The sequence below is a fragment of the Corapipo altera genome, unplaced genomic scaffold (genome assembly GCF_003945725.1).
Source record: "Corapipo altera isolate COAL_440 unplaced genomic scaffold, ASM394572v1 77b, whole genome shotgun sequence".
In the NCBI taxonomy this organism is placed as follows: Eukaryota; Metazoa; Chordata; class Aves; order Passeriformes; family Pipridae; genus Corapipo; species Corapipo altera.
The window spans coordinates 3,509,824-3,523,930 of NW_020884933.1; the positions used below are offsets into that span (position 1 = coordinate 3,509,824).

The 14,107-nt window shown below is 54.6% G+C and overlaps 2 protein-coding genes across 2 annotated transcripts in view; one reads left to right on the forward strand and one right to left on the reverse strand.

The window, feature by feature from the left end:
• Positions 1–239, reverse strand: part of PRICKLE4 (prickle planar cell polarity protein 4) — a 9,556-nt gene extending 9,317 nt beyond the window's left edge. The window contains exon 1 of the mRNA XM_027659645.1: positions 85–239. Coding sequence (XP_027515446.1) covers positions 85–239 — 155 coding nt within the window. The remainder of the gene's footprint in view (positions 1–84) is intronic.
• On the forward strand, positions 112–10,334 carry FRS3 (fibroblast growth factor receptor substrate 3). The gene is made up of 7 exons (XM_027659605.1): positions 112–224; positions 2,040–2,169; positions 2,359–2,447; positions 3,439–3,625; positions 5,582–5,743; positions 6,270–6,427; positions 7,396–10,334. Exons 3-7 carry the CDS (start codon positions 2,382–2,384, stop codon positions 8,257–8,259), a joined length of 1,437 nt encoding a protein of 478 aa, XP_027515406.1. The 5' UTR covers positions 112–224; positions 2,040–2,169; positions 2,359–2,381; the 3' UTR covers positions 8,260–10,334.
• The last annotated feature ends 3,773 nt before the right edge of the window (positions 10,335–14,107 follow it).

A 14,107-nucleotide genomic window follows, 5' to 3' on the forward strand; every position in this document is an offset into this window, starting at 1 on the left:
CCCGCGGCGCTGCGGTGTCGCTGCTCCGCCGGGCCCGGCCCGGCCCCGATCGCTCCGGGCCCCGAGCGGGGACCCGGGACCCGCCGGGCCGGGCAGGGCAGGCAGGGCCGGGCCGGGCCGGGCGGTGCCGGCCAGAGGGCCCCGACACGCTCCGGGCCCCGGCAGGGCCGGGCCGGGGGCCCCGGGCCGCAGCTCCCGGATGGCGGAGCCGGGCAGCGCTTCAGGTACCGGCCGGGCATCGCCCGCTGTCCCCTCCCCTCGTGCCCCCCGGGGTCCCCTCGTGTCCCCTCCGCACCCTCTGCCCCGGGACTCGCCCCTTCCTCAGGCTCCCCGTTCCCACGGGCTGTGCAGGCCCGTCCTGCTCCCTCCCCCCCCTTCTCATCCCTCCATCCCCTTCCACCATCCCTGTCCTCCTCCGTGCAGCCCTTTCCCCGTCCCTGCAGCTCCTTCCACCTCTCTCCATCTCTCTCCACCTCTCACCATCCCTTTCCTCACCCCCCCATCCTTCTCCTCCTCCCTCCAGCCCCTTCTCCTGCCCGTGCCCCCCTGCTCCCTCCTCCCTTCCATGCTGGGGGGCGGTGGGTCTGTCCCTGCCTGTCCCAGGGGGTTGGTGTGGGACCAGCTTTTCCACACAAGGCATCCCTGTGCCCCTGGGCAGGGGCAGGTCGGGGTGCCCTGGTCCTTTGGGATCGTGGGGACTCTCTTCTCCAGTCCTGGGTTTAAGAGAAGGGCTTGGAGGAGGGTGAAGGCACGAGGGGCTTCTGCAGGCTGGGGGGGTTTGGGAGGAGAGGACCAACCTGTCTGGGAATTCGGGAGAGGTGAGCTGTGCTCTGGAGAGGAGCCTGCCAGGCAGGGCTGTGGAGGTCTGAGGAGGATTTAGGTTTGGATCCTGGAAGGTGGGAGGCTGGAGGGCTGGATGGGGCTGGTGGTCTTAGGAGGGACACAGTCCTGCTGCAGGGGAGCGTGTTGGGCTCTTGGAGTGTTTGCTTTGACTGGCTGAGGCTCTGAACTGGCAAACAGGTGTTGGAAAGGTGTGTTGGAAGTGCTGAGACTTGGGAGCCTCAGTCTGTGTGTGAAAGGGATGCTCCTGAAATATTCACCACTGAGGAGCAGTGGGAAGTGCCGAGGGAGTGTTCAGGGAGCTCACAATGGGTTTTTTTCCTAATTTGTTCAATTCTTACCATAAAAACTGCTCAGGATAAGCCACAGCACTTCAGCCTGACCCCTCACAGCTGCAGGTGGAGGAAACACCAGAGGGAGAGAGGATAAAGAAGAAAGAGGGGGGCAGATTCTGGCATGGCAGGGGGAGAGGTTCCCAATGGCCTGTGCCTTTCATTTACTGCTCTGGTGCCAGGCTGGTGATCCTGGGGGCTCAGATGGAGGGACCATGAGCTGCTCTCACCAGGGCAAACATGGCATCATCCCGTGGAGTCCTTCAAGTTTCCGGAGTCCCTGCCCTGGGGTGGATCTGGAACCCTTAAAGTTTCCATCAGAGATAGTAGTATTTCATATTTCTCACTACTAGTGAGAAAGCCAGGAGTATTTCTCACTGCTAATGCACACAACTCCTGCCTGTTTGATACCTGCACTGATGGTGTCAGATGTCAGAGTTTTAGTGTTTTCTGGCATTTGTTACTTTTCATACTCCAAAGTAGAACAGCTGCTGGTTCTCTGACCCTGAAGGACCTTCCCTCCAGTGAAGGCACCTTCACATTCCTCAGCAGCAGCTGCCTGTGATTCCCTGTGTCCTCACCACCCTCAGTTTTACTGTTGTGTTTTATTTGCCCCACTCCTGCAGGATCCCAAAGCCAAAAGTAAAATGTCTCTTATTTAACTGGGGTTTTTTAGCTGTTCATTATGTATTTTTGTGCAGAATTTTCTCTATTGATATAAATGCAGGTAGTTAATTATAAAGAAACCCCAAACATCTCCCTTCCTTGTAATATTTTAAGGGGACTTTGGTCACACCCCCACCCCCATCCCCTGCTTTTTAGTCTTTCCCGGTTTTATCACTTATTTAATTGTGTTCTCCTTGTCAGGTGGAAGATGGGACCGTTTCCCTCGTGTTTTAGGTGAAATCTGGTGACCATGAAGTCCTGAGGGAGATAGAGGGACAGCAGTGGGAATTCCTTCTCACTCCTCTGAAAAAAATCCAACAGTTGCCTGATGGTAAGAAAGCCGTTGGTTTTAATTAGTGTTATATTTACAGTGCTCATTAATCAAGGAACAGATTGAAGAGTTTGAGCTCCAAACCCAGTGGGATGGAGGAGGACACAGCTGTAAATGCTGCGTGTTTGGAGCGGGTGGGAGGGTTGGACTGAGAGCCTGACTGTGCTGTGGTTTGTGCCCTCTCCCCAGGGATTGCCCCTTTGGCTGGCGTCATGGGGAGCTGCTGCAGTTGTCTGTGCACAGACAGCATCCCAGACAACCACCCCACCAAATTTAAGGTAAGTGTTGCACCTTCAACCCCATCAGAGAGTCTGTGACAGCTCCAGCTGCTGGCAAAGCCCAGCGTGGGCTGGACTCGGGCAGGAGAGGAGGGAAAAGCTCTGCTCCTGCACACAAGTGTCACTCGAGAGGATTTGAGAATGTGTTGGTTTTGGTTTGGGTTTGTTTTCCTTTCCTCAAGGAACCTCTGCTGCAAATGTGTTTGTATTTGCTGTGGAAATTGCCTCTGCTTGGGAAATGCAAGGAAATGGGGAACTGGAGAGAAACCTTTTATTGCTGAGGGCTGTGTTCCAGAGCCTGGGCTCAGACACATCAGCTGAGCTGCCAAGCTCGCAGTCTCCAGGGCTGGCAGCTCGGCGCCTGCTGCCAGCCATGAATCCCTGCTCTCAGCTGGGAAAAAGGCATCAGTAAAGGGGGGGAATCCATGGAATTACAGTGCTTGGTGGGTGGGCTGCTTTGGATACCAGTTGCACTGGTGAGGGGCACCTGCAGTGCTGTGTCCAGGATGGCACTGAGGGGCTGGAGGGTGTCCAGGGAAGGGAATGGAGCTGGAGAAGGGGCTGGAGCACCAGGAGCAGCTGAGGGAGCTGGGGGGGGCTCAGCCTGGAGAAAAGGAGGCTCAGGGGGGACCTTCTGGCTCTGCAACCCCCTGACAGGAGGGGGGAGCCGGGGGGGGTCGGGCTCTGCTCCCAGGGAACAAAGGAGAGGAGGAGAGGGAACGGCCTCCAGCTGTGCCAGGGGAGGGTCAGGTTGGACATCAGGAGGAATTTCTCCATGGAAAGGGTGGTCAGGCATTGGCAGGGGCTTCCCAGGGAGATGGGGGAGTCCCCACCCCTGGAGGTGTCCAAGGAAGGACTGGACGTGGCCCTCAGTGCTCTGGGCTGGGGGACAAGGTGGGGATGGGGCACAGGGTGGACTCAATGATCCTGGAGGTGTTTTCCGGCCTCAGTGACTCTGGGATTCAAGATTTTGCTGCCGTGGGCTCCGCAGGTGACGAACGTGGACGATGAAGGGCACGAGCTGGGCTCTGGGATCATGGAGCTGACGCAGCGGGAGCTCATCCTGCACACGCACAAGCGCGACGCCGTCAGGTGGCCCTTCCTGTGCCTGCGCCGCTACGGCTACGACTCCAACCTCTTCTCCTTCGAGAGCGGCCGGCGCTGCCACACGGGGCAGGGTGAGTGTGGCACTGCCTCCTGGAGGCAGCAACGCTCAGCCTTCTGCTCCCAAACTTCTTCCCAAAGTCCTGCCCCTGGTCAGTCAGCAGGTTCCCCTGCAGCCCCTTGCCCAGGACACCACAGTGTGTGTGTGCACATCCAGTGGATGCTCCTGGGGGCTGGGGCTGGGGCTCAGGGCCTGGGCATAAATCTGGTGGCCTCATTTTGCTGGTGCATTGGTGCTCGTGAGGGGGTTGGTGAAGCACTTCTGGGGTGTACTTAATGCCACAGAGGTTGTTACACTGCCAGTGTTGTGCTTCAGTGCCAAAGGATGCCCAGCTGGTAGCAGGATCTTCCTGAGGATCTAGAAAGCACTTTTTGCAAGACTGAAGCTGTTAAGCATCTTTTAACTCAGGATAAAGCAAAAGGGCATCTCCCACACCTTTTTCCAGGTCCCTCTTAGGACTGTTTATTCCACAGAGCACGTCGGTGGCAACAGTGGTTTGGGCACATTTTGTTTTCCTTGGTGCTTTCCCCCTGCCTTGGTCAGTGCTGGTTCTGCCCAAAGCTTTGCATTTGGGGTCTGGCAGCACTTTGTAACAGCGAGGGAAAGGAGTCCTACGTTTCACTGATGTTATGCACGGGGATGCTGTGCATGGAGGAGGGAAGTGAGTCACCCAGGAGTACATGCCAAGTCATCAGCAGCACTGGGAATAGTCTCCAGTTTTACAATGGTGCCTGTTAGTTCCTTTACCAGTCTGTCTCTCTTGCTTTTAAAGAGCTGAACATTTTCTTGGCATCTGCATCCCCGGGAAAAAAAAAAGTTGTTTCCTCATTGTAACAATGTGTTTGTAAACTCCTTCGTATCCAGAAGGACTCACATGAGTGTTCAGGGTCTGTGCAAATCTGCAGTGGCATATGCTCCTTTTTAATATTTATTTAAGTGGGGGTTCCCTCTCCTGGAGCCACGTGCTTATCAGTGGTGAGAGACTGGATTCTGTTTTGCCTATTGCAGGGTGAGGATCAGTGATTACAACTGAATCCAGTGATTAAAATTCTGCCCCATGTGTGGCCTGCTCTGCCCAGGTCCAGGCAGAGGTGAAAAAGCAAAGCTCTTCACATACTACAAAATTCATAGCCGACACTCATCAGTCTCAGAGCAGAAATGAGAGGGATGATGTGTTTTGATGGGTTTTCTCCCTTCCTTGTAGGATTTTACTCTGCTTATTGATTTTATTTGGAGGACTCCTTCCTGATGCTGCTTCCTACCTGACTCAAGGCAGATCCAGCTGGTTTTTTTGGCCAGAACCTTGCAAACCTGGTTCTTTGGGAGCAGCCCTTGTTGCCATGCCATTCCTGTTGCTATGGCTTTGGTGTGTGTGTCTGTGCCAGCCTGGGATTGGTTACTGGTCTGGGCTGCTCCTTTGGGGAGACACTCTTTAGTTCCAGGGATTTTTAGAAGTGTGATGTCCTTGTCCCTCCCTCACGTGCACACACCACAAGGCCCAGTCCAGCTTGGAGGAGGCACTGCCCAGCCTTTCCCTGGCACTGAGGACTGCACTGGGTGCCAGGGGAGTTCACACAGATCAGAGGTGAAAGGGGACCAGTTCACCTGTCCCTGCACACCTGTGGGCTTGGCTGTTGTCAGATAACACTGAGGTGTCCAAGGCCAGGCTGGATGGAGCTCTGAGCAACCTGGTCTAGTGGAAGGTGTCCCTGCCCATGGAGGGGGTGGAATGGATGAGCTCTAAGGTCCCTCCAACCCAAACCATTCTGGGATTCCACGATTTCTGGTGATTATTTCACAAATAAGCCACCAGTTGTTGGTTGTTTTCCTGCGGCTGTGGGTTGATTGAGTTAAACACAGCAAAAGCAACCAGAATTCCCTGTTTGTTTAGAGCCAGGAATTCCCTGTGCTCCTGTAAAACCAGGATCACTTCCTTGCTCCTCTGAGCCTCCTCTCTGTCACTGCACAGGGATTTTTGCCTTCAAGTGCTCCCGAGCAGAGGAGATCTTCAATCTGCTGCAGGACCTGATGCAGTGTAACAGCATCAACGTGGTGGAGGAGCCTGTTGTCATCACCAGGAACAGTCACACCACGGAGCGGGAGCTGTCCCGGACCCCCCAGGCCCCCAACAGTAAGAGCCCTCAGTGTCTGGGGAGGAGTGGGGGGCACACAGAGATGGGGTGATGTCTGCAGTGCTCCCATCAAACTGCCCTGTGCAGCCCAGGGGTCTCTCCCATGTGCTGTCCCATGTCTTTTTGGCCACCTGTACCCCATGCAACACGTTTATTTAGAGGCCCCACTTGTTCCTGTGTAGAATTTTGTTTCTGAGGAAACAGCAACAAAACCCCCCTTCGAACAGTCACCTGAGCTGTCACCCCTCAGTTGGATTCCACTGGGCTGCCAAGTGGCCTTTCCTAAGTAGCACCTACAAAGGTCAGGTGGTTTCTCCATGAAACCACCTCTGGAATAACTCAGATTGACTCAATTCCTGTCTCCATGAGGTTTTAGAATGAGGCCCTGGCCCTTGTGTTGGTGCTGGGTTCTTCGCTGTTGGGATCTCCCCCAGGCAGGCTGGTTCTGCCTTCCAGGGTGCAGCAAACTGAAATAACTCTTATTTTGTACCAACCTAATGCTCCTCTGCCTTGATCCTCTCCCAGGTCTGGGGTACACTGTCCCAGGATTTCCCAATGGATTTCACAGCTTCCCTGGAGAAAGCCTGTCCTGCTCCTCAGCCCGGCACCCCTCAGTGAGCAGCCTGAGATATTCCTCCGTGGGGGAAGACTCCACTCATCCCCTCCTTGGGCCTGAGGAGCAGGTAAACCTGCCTGTCCTAAACTCTGCTGGGGGCAAGCAGCTGGTTTTGCTCTGCAGTTCTGGGTTTCTCCCACTCAAAGCTCAGGGGATCCTCACACCTTGTCATTCCGTTTTTCTCTTTACTTCATTTTGCTCTTGGAGGCTCCTGCTCTCTGACACTTCACTAGAACATCAGCCTGGCAAAACCAACTGAGTTGTCCTAAATCCACTGGTATTTGGGTGGCAATTATGTGTCAGCTGTCACACAGCCCCTAAACTGCTGTGCAAATGCACCCCAAATTCGGACCCATTTTATTTTTGTTTTTGATGTTCAGCTCTTTTGTTTTAAGTTCTAGAATTTACGATTTTCCCCTGTGAAATCCATCTTGTCTGATCCATCCCCCAGGAGGCCTGGGTAGGTGTGAGGGCTGCAGGATCCCCGTGGGAGCCACTTGAGGAAATATTTTGCAAGTGGCTTTGCTTTTTCTCTGTGCCACGTGCATCGAGTGAGACACAGACAGAATCCCAGAATCACTGGGGTTGGAAAAGACCTCCCAGACCATCAAGTCCAACCTGTGCCCCATCCCCACCTTGTCCCCCATCCCAGAGCACTGAGGGCCGTGTCCAGTCATTCCTTGGACACTTCCAGGGATGGGGACTCCACCACCTCCCTGGGCAGCCCCTTCCAATGCCTGGTGACCATCCTTTCCAGGAAGAAATTCTTCCTGATGTCCAGCCATGTGGACACATACATTATGTGTCTGCAGCTGGACTCTTTTCTGTCTCTCCTCCAGCCCACAAATCCTAAAATGGCTTTTGCCTTTTGCTTCCCAAAACCTTCTCGACTTACGAAATTCTTCCATTCTCCTCCTGCTTCATCAGCCACTGATGAATTTTCCCCTCCTGGTGGTTTCTCAGCTGCTCTCGGCTGCTTTGCTCTTGCCTCTGCTCTCTTCTCCTTTCACTGTCCCTCTGCTTCTCTCCTTGCAGTCCCACACCTACGTGAACACGGCCAGTGGGGAGCAGGAGCCGAGGGGCCGGCACTGTATGCACTCCTTGCCTGAAGCCCACCCTCCTTTCCCCCCTAGGAACCACAGCCGCTCCCTCGAAGACCGCAACCCCCAGGTCTTCCTGCAGCCAGGGGAGGTTAAATTCGTGCTGGGTCCCTCCTCCGGCTCCCGCCGGGTGTGTCGGCACCCCCGGGAGTGCGGGGGTCCGCTCTGCCCCCCCAACAACAACAACAACGAGTGCGAGGGGGGTTGTCCCTCGCCCCAGTGCGTCTACGAGAACCTCAACGGGCCGGTGCCCGGGGGCAGCTCCTGGCGGTGCCGGGCCGGGCTGTCCCGGCTGTCCCGGCAGGACGGCGGCTGCTCCCGGCGCCGCTCGGCGCTGCTGCACTACGAGAACCTGCCGGCGCTGCCCCCGGTGTGGGAGCTGCAGCCCTCCCGGCGGGACGAGCCCCCCGCGCCGTCCCCCGGCGGCTTCTCCGAGGCGGGCGAGGAGGACCCGCTGCGGAGCCGCCCCACGAACTCCCGGCGCAGCGCCCTCCTGCCCCGGCCCCGGCGCGCCCGCCTGCCCGGCGTGTTCGGCTTCGAGCTCCTCCCGCGGCCCCGCGCGGAGCCCCCGCGGCAGCTCAACTACATCCAGGTGGAGCTGGAGGCCGAGCCGGGCGAGGGGCACCGGGAGCCGCCCCGTGTCCCGCCGCCCGCCCCGCCCGGTGCCCGCCGGAGCGACTCGTACGCCGTCATTGACCTCAAGAAGACCGCGGCCATGTCCAGCTTGCAGAGGGCCCTGCCCAGGGACGACGGGACCTCGCGGAAAACGCGGCACAACAGCACTGACCTGCCCCTCTGAGGGCCCCCCCCAAGTGCCAGCCCCGCGTCCTGCCCCTCGGTGCCCTGCCCGCCGTGACTTCCATTCGCCATTGCCTTCTGCTTCCCTGCCTGCCCGTTCCCTGCGGGCACGGCGGGGCTCCTGCAGCTGCTGTTGAGGCTCGTCAGTCTGTCTGTCTGTCTGTCTGTCTTCCCCCTCTCTGTCTCTGTGTCGTTCATTTTTGAAGCCTTGTGGGATATTTGACGACTCAGAAGGTTCAACTTTGGGCAGGAGGTGCCAGGAATAACACTGTGGCACTGCGTGGGCACAGAGTCGTGTGGGTTAGGGCAGTGCCAGGGCAGGGCAGTGGTGTGGGGGAGGCCTGTTCCCAAAAACGAGCTGCTTTAGGAGCTCCACTGCAGATCCAGCCTGTTCCCTGTGGATTTGACACCTCCAGGAGAGCTCTGCAGCCAGGTCACTCCAAAGTCAGGGTTTGCCTTGTGTTTTCCCTGGTCCCTGGTGATGAGGGAGCTCGTGCCGTGGCCTTTCCACCCTCACTGTTACCTGTTTTCTTGAAGCTTTTTACACTTCTGTCCTTTTCTCAGATTCAGTTTAAATTGGGCAGCTGAAATTAAATGAGGAGGACAGAGAGCCATAGGCACACACTGTGATCACAGAAACCTGATTTCCTAAATCCTAAAATTCCTTTTCCTGCTCTAAAAGAGGAGGGAAAGGCCACAACCGTGAGAGAGGTTTGAGGTTCGGTGTAGAAAACTTCACTTGTGCCATATCCTGCTGTGCTTTTGAAGGGTTCTTTTTGGCAGCTGCTCAGAAGTGTTGTCGATTTATTTATTTGTTTACCTATTTATTTATGAAATGCTCCTTTGCCTCCCAGTTAATTGCCAAACTGGTGCCGATATGAAGCGTGTGCTCGCTGTGGCTCGCTCCGGTCTGGGGGACAGGTCTCAGAAGAGGTTGGTGGCTTTGCTGAGGGAAGAAAAGTTGGGGAAAAGATCAGCTGGGAATCAAAAATGCATTAACCGGGCCTGACTGCCACAGGGTGGGTGGGAAATGGTATGGGAGCCGTGGGAGTGGGAGCGGAGCCGCCGGGCAGCCGAGCTTGGAGTGGTATCAAAGTCGGTGCCTCCACCCCCGTGCCTGGCTGGGCCTCGAGGAATCTCTGTTCAGTGTTGTGAGTGAATGTGCAGTTTGTTTCCCGCAACTACGGACTTGGAAGGGCTAAATTTCAGCTCTCGGGTAAATTTCGTGGCCTTTGATGTGGATCTTTGTCTCGGTACCGGGGCTGGGCTGAGCTGCCTCTGCGCAGGGTCTCTGCTCCTGTCCTGCTCCAGGATGTCCCCCGAGCCCTCTCCGCGTGTCCTGCTGCAGCTCAGTCCCTCCCTGGGTTACCCTGTGCCTGTTTCAGTGGAGAGAAGTGCTCTGGGATGCTCTGGGGTCCCTCCTCCCTGCTGTCTGTATCCATCTTCCTCCTGGCTCGGGAGCTGGATCCAGTCTCAGCGAGGGTCCCTCTCCCTGCAGAGATGTTGCCAAACCTTGTGTTCCCCTTGTCCTCGATGTTTTCTGGTGTTGACGTCCGTGAAAGAGGAGAGACCCCGATCATCCAGTTCCAACCTGCTTCTGAGGGCCAGGAACTTGATTTCCAGATTTTGGAAGTTCAGCCTTTTTGGGTTTTGGTGCTGTAATGTCCTGTTGAGCCGTGACCCTGTTGGGAGCAAGGACGTGTGATCCAAGTCTGAGTGATGCCATGTTTGTGTCGCAGAACGTGGAGTTCTTGGCTTGCTGTTGCACTATAAATTCCAAGTGTGCCACATGCTTAAATTCACTGGTTTTGTTTTTATTTTTGGAAGTCCTTGTGCTTGTCTTCCATTCTTTTGTCCACCCCAGCCCTCGTGTCACTTATAACTGAAAGGAAACCCAAGTAATATATTTTTATATGTATAACAAATGACTTTATTTGAAGGAAAAAACAACCCCCCAAGTAATGTATCCCCCTAAATCCAGCTTTCATTTAGGGAAGTGAGAGAAGAAATTGTTTATATCTATATATATATAAAAGTTAACTGCGTTAAGCTTTAAATAAAGTATTTAAATAAAGAGTTTCTGAGCTGTCAATGTCACCCTCTGAGAGAGCACCAACAACTCCCCCTGGAGCCTCTGTATGAACCTGCCTTTCCACTGCCTGAGCTGAGAAATGCAAAATACTTATTCCCTTTTTCCCCAGAAAGGGAAGTGAGGATGAAATGAAACGAGGATTTCCATGGAGGAGGAGGTGAGGGCCCTTTCCCACCCCCACGGGGGGTTTGCAGGTGGGTTGGATTCCAGGGAAGGGGCCGGTGGGTGGCTGTTTGTGCCTTGGGTGGCAGCAGCTGAGGGCTGGGGCTGATTTTGGGTGCTGCCTGTGGCCACCAGCCTGGCCTCGTGTCCCCAAGGCTGGGATGAGGCTGCTGTGAGGGTCTGTACATCTGTGAGCTCCCAGGAGCAGGGAATTCTCCCTGGTGTTCCTCAGAAACATTGAGCTCCCAGCTGCAGTCCCATTTCAGTGGTTCCCCGTGAGCTTTGTGTGGGGAAATCTGGCTTGGATCCTTTGAACTGCTGATTTTCGTGTCCTCCAGGTCTAGGTTGTCCCACTTGGGCCTCTCTCTCCTCGTTGGCAAATCCAGTGCTCCCAAAGGGCACTGAAAGCAGCAGTGATGGGGGATTTGCTCACACAGAAATACGTGAGGGCTGTTCTCTGACATGTCCTTTATCCCAGTTGCATCAGAGATGCTGCACCTCTTGAGGAAGGGAGAAGAATTTCCTTGATGAGAAAGCATGGAGCTGATGTTGGCTGCACCCACTGCTTCCCTGTGGAGCATCCTCTGCTCCATCTCCCCTCGTGTCCTGCCCTCCCCGCTGGGGCTCGGCTCTGCTGGCTCAGCAGGCTCTGCTCCAGAGGTATCCCAAGCTCCCCGGGAAGCTTTAGGAATGAAAAGCCAGTCACAGCTCATTGTTCACAGTGGGTTGTTCCACGTTTAATCCATGGAAGTGTCGTGCAGGCAGCCGGGAAAGCAGCTGGCATTTATGGCTTTCGGGGTGTTCACGTCCCAGCGATTCTCCCACTGTTTTTGCTTCTCTGGAAAACTTCCCAAGAGCTGTGTCTGCATTAAGTCGCCAGGACTCTTTGAGAACTTCTTCATATTCGGTTTTCCAGGTGGTGTGAAAGTGCAGGGAAGGACAGGTGACACATTTGGGATTCTCCCGGCGCGGTGTCGCAGCTTCCTCTAGTGGCCGCGGGGGAAACGGTTCCAGAGGAGAATCCAGGTTTGGGACAGAAGGTGAGGGGGGAACCCGAGTCCCTGTTCTCTCACCCCTTCGGGGGCTCCTTCCTCCACTCTGGGGCTGAAGTTGAGGGAAGGCTTGGTGAGCAGCCAGGGGCTGTGCAGAGAGAATTTGGCTGCCCTAACTTTTTTGAGTGGTTCTTGATGAAGTTTGAGTTAATCAATCAGATTTGTTCCCCTGATATTCCTTCCCTGGTGAATGCATAAATAGCTCTTTTCCCCTTCCCTTTCCCAAGAACCTGTTGTAGGAATAGAGCTTCTCCCAGTGCTCCGTTTTCTCATCGTGGGAGGGTTTGGTTTTTCCTTTTAACCCATTTTAAGTGCCTGCTTTTCCCCCAGGGAAGGAGGTTGGAATAGCTGTGAGTGTTCCTGCCTTACAGGGAGAGGGTGGCAAAGGAGGGGCTGGTGGTGAGGGTTAAAGGATCGATATCTCTGCAAAGAGACTCAAATGTGTTCGTTATTTCTGAGGCACTGGTGGCTTTGTTAGCTGAGCCCTGCTGTTCACTGGGAGACAAACCAAGCCAGGGGTGGTATTGCAGCTCCCTGCTCTCTCAGCCATTTTCTCCTGGAATCTTTCCACTGCCCCTCCGTGTGATGCTGCTCAGCCCTCTTGGGTGGTGTCTTGCCTGTGGAAAAATCATTAATGAAAAGTTGTTAATGAGCCCATTGCCCAAATCCAGCCTCTGGGAGGGCTGCCCTCAGTCTTTCTGGGAAGTTTGTCTTTCCCCCAACCTTGGCTTGTCTAGAAATTCCACACACAGGCAGCAGAACAGGTTTAGGTTCCTGTTACTGAAGGTGAATTCATTAGTGAGAATTCTGAGAGCTTTGAAGTTGGCAATTACAGGCCAGGGAGTGGAAAAGGCTAATTGTAAAGAAGGGATCTAATTTGTTTTTCTTCCTAAGTGAATGTGATTTTCCAGTTGAAAGGCCCAGATGCCTCAGTGTTACCTCAAACTTCTCCCAGCTCCCTTGGAGACCCTTTTAGGTTCTCATCATCATGAAGTGGCTGATCCTCACCTGGTTTGGGATGTCAAATGTCCAAGCTAGAGCCCAACCATTTAGTTCAGGTTCTCATGGCTGTGTAGGAAAAGAGAAACCTTTATTTTAATGTGGATGGAAGCTGTTCACCTGTGTACTGTAATCTCTGTTTTGGAAATAAAGCACCAAAACCAGCTCCTGCAGCAGTGGGTAAAGGATCCAGGAGCTTGTGTAGGTTCATAAACACAGCTGCTTCAGGGAGACACGTGCCATCGCAGGCAAAGCTTCCCCCACGGCTTTCTTCATGGAATCATGGAATCACAGGATGGTTTGGGCTGGAAGGGGCCTTAATTTTCATCCCATTCTACCCTCTGCCATGGGCAGGGACACCTTCCCCAATCCCAGGTTGCTCCAAGCCCCGTCCAGCCTGGCCTTGGACACTTCCAGGGATGGGGCAGCCACAGCTTCTCTGGGTACCCTGTGCCAGGGCCTCCCCACCCTCACAGGGGGGAATTTCTTCCCAAAACTCCGATCTAACCCTACTCTCTTTCATTTTGAACCCATTCCCCCTCGTCCTGTCACTACAGTCCTGATGAGGAGTCCCTCCCCAGCTTCCTTGCAGGCCCCTTCACATCCCACATGGATGGTGGGGGAGTCGGCCGTGGGATGGGAAGGGAGATGGGATTCCCTGGGCTGGAGCTGTCGGTGTGTGGGCTGGGCCGTGGCACCAACACAGAAGAGAAACTGAAAGCAGAGGGGCAATGCCCAGGCCCTGCTCCGAGGGATGTCCTGCCTGGGAATGAGGAGTTGGCCGAGTCCTGCTCCACGTGGGGACACTGGATCTGATGTCAGAAACTGCAAATCCGTGATTCCCCTTAGACTGAACACCTCAGGGCTGCCCAACTTTGGGTCAAGAAGTGCCAAAAGGTGGGATGTGTGGGTGCTGCAGAGGGCACCTTATTCCTGTGTCCCGTGGCAGGGCCGAGCCCCGGGGGGGCCGTGCCGGGAGCCGTCGCTCCGTTGATGTTTTGATAACCACACTTTGCTTCCAGCCAGAATTTGCTTTTTATCCATTTTTAATAAGTTGATCTTTCTATCAATCCTGCTGGCAAACAAGATAATTGCTTTATTATAGTCTCAACATCCAGCAAAGGACTCACACTCCCTGGTGCTCCTGAGGGAATGAAATCCGTGTGGAGCATTGACATGGGATGAGCAGCAATAGTGGTGCTGGAGGATGGAGAGGGTGATTTCCCCACTGGGAAGAGCCAGGCTGCTTGGATTGGGGATGCAAGCAGGGCTGGAGGAGCTCTGGAAAATATTTAGGCTGTAAGTGAGAGGATAAGGGCTCATTTGCCAGAAAATATTTAGGTTATAACCAAAAATGCTTTGGTTTGTTTGCTAGAAAATATTTAGATCATGACCAAACCCATTTTGGTCAATTTCCTGGAAAATATTTGGGTTACAACCGAAAACACTTTGTCTCTTTGGATGTTTGTTGGCAATCTGGGAAGTCTGTGTTTGTGGTCCTCTTCTTTTTTTTTTTTCCACAGGAAAAAAAGCAAACAAGGAAT

What these genes read in the sequence shown, in the direction of transcription:
- FRS3 (XM_027659605.1), top strand. Translation starts at nt 2,382, where the DNA reads ATGGGGAGCTGCTGCAGTTGTCTGTGCACAGACAGCATCCCAGACAAC. An exon ending in GCGCTGCCACACGGGGCAGG is followed by an intron (nt 3,626 to 5,581) that starts GTGAGTGTGGCA and finishes GTCACTGCACAG; the next exon opens with GGATTTTTGCCTTCAAGTGC. An exon ending in GACCCCCCAGGCCCCCAACA is followed by an intron (nt 5,744 to 6,269) that starts GTAAGAGCCCTC and finishes ATCCTCTCCCAG; the next exon opens with GTCTGGGGTACACTGTCCCA.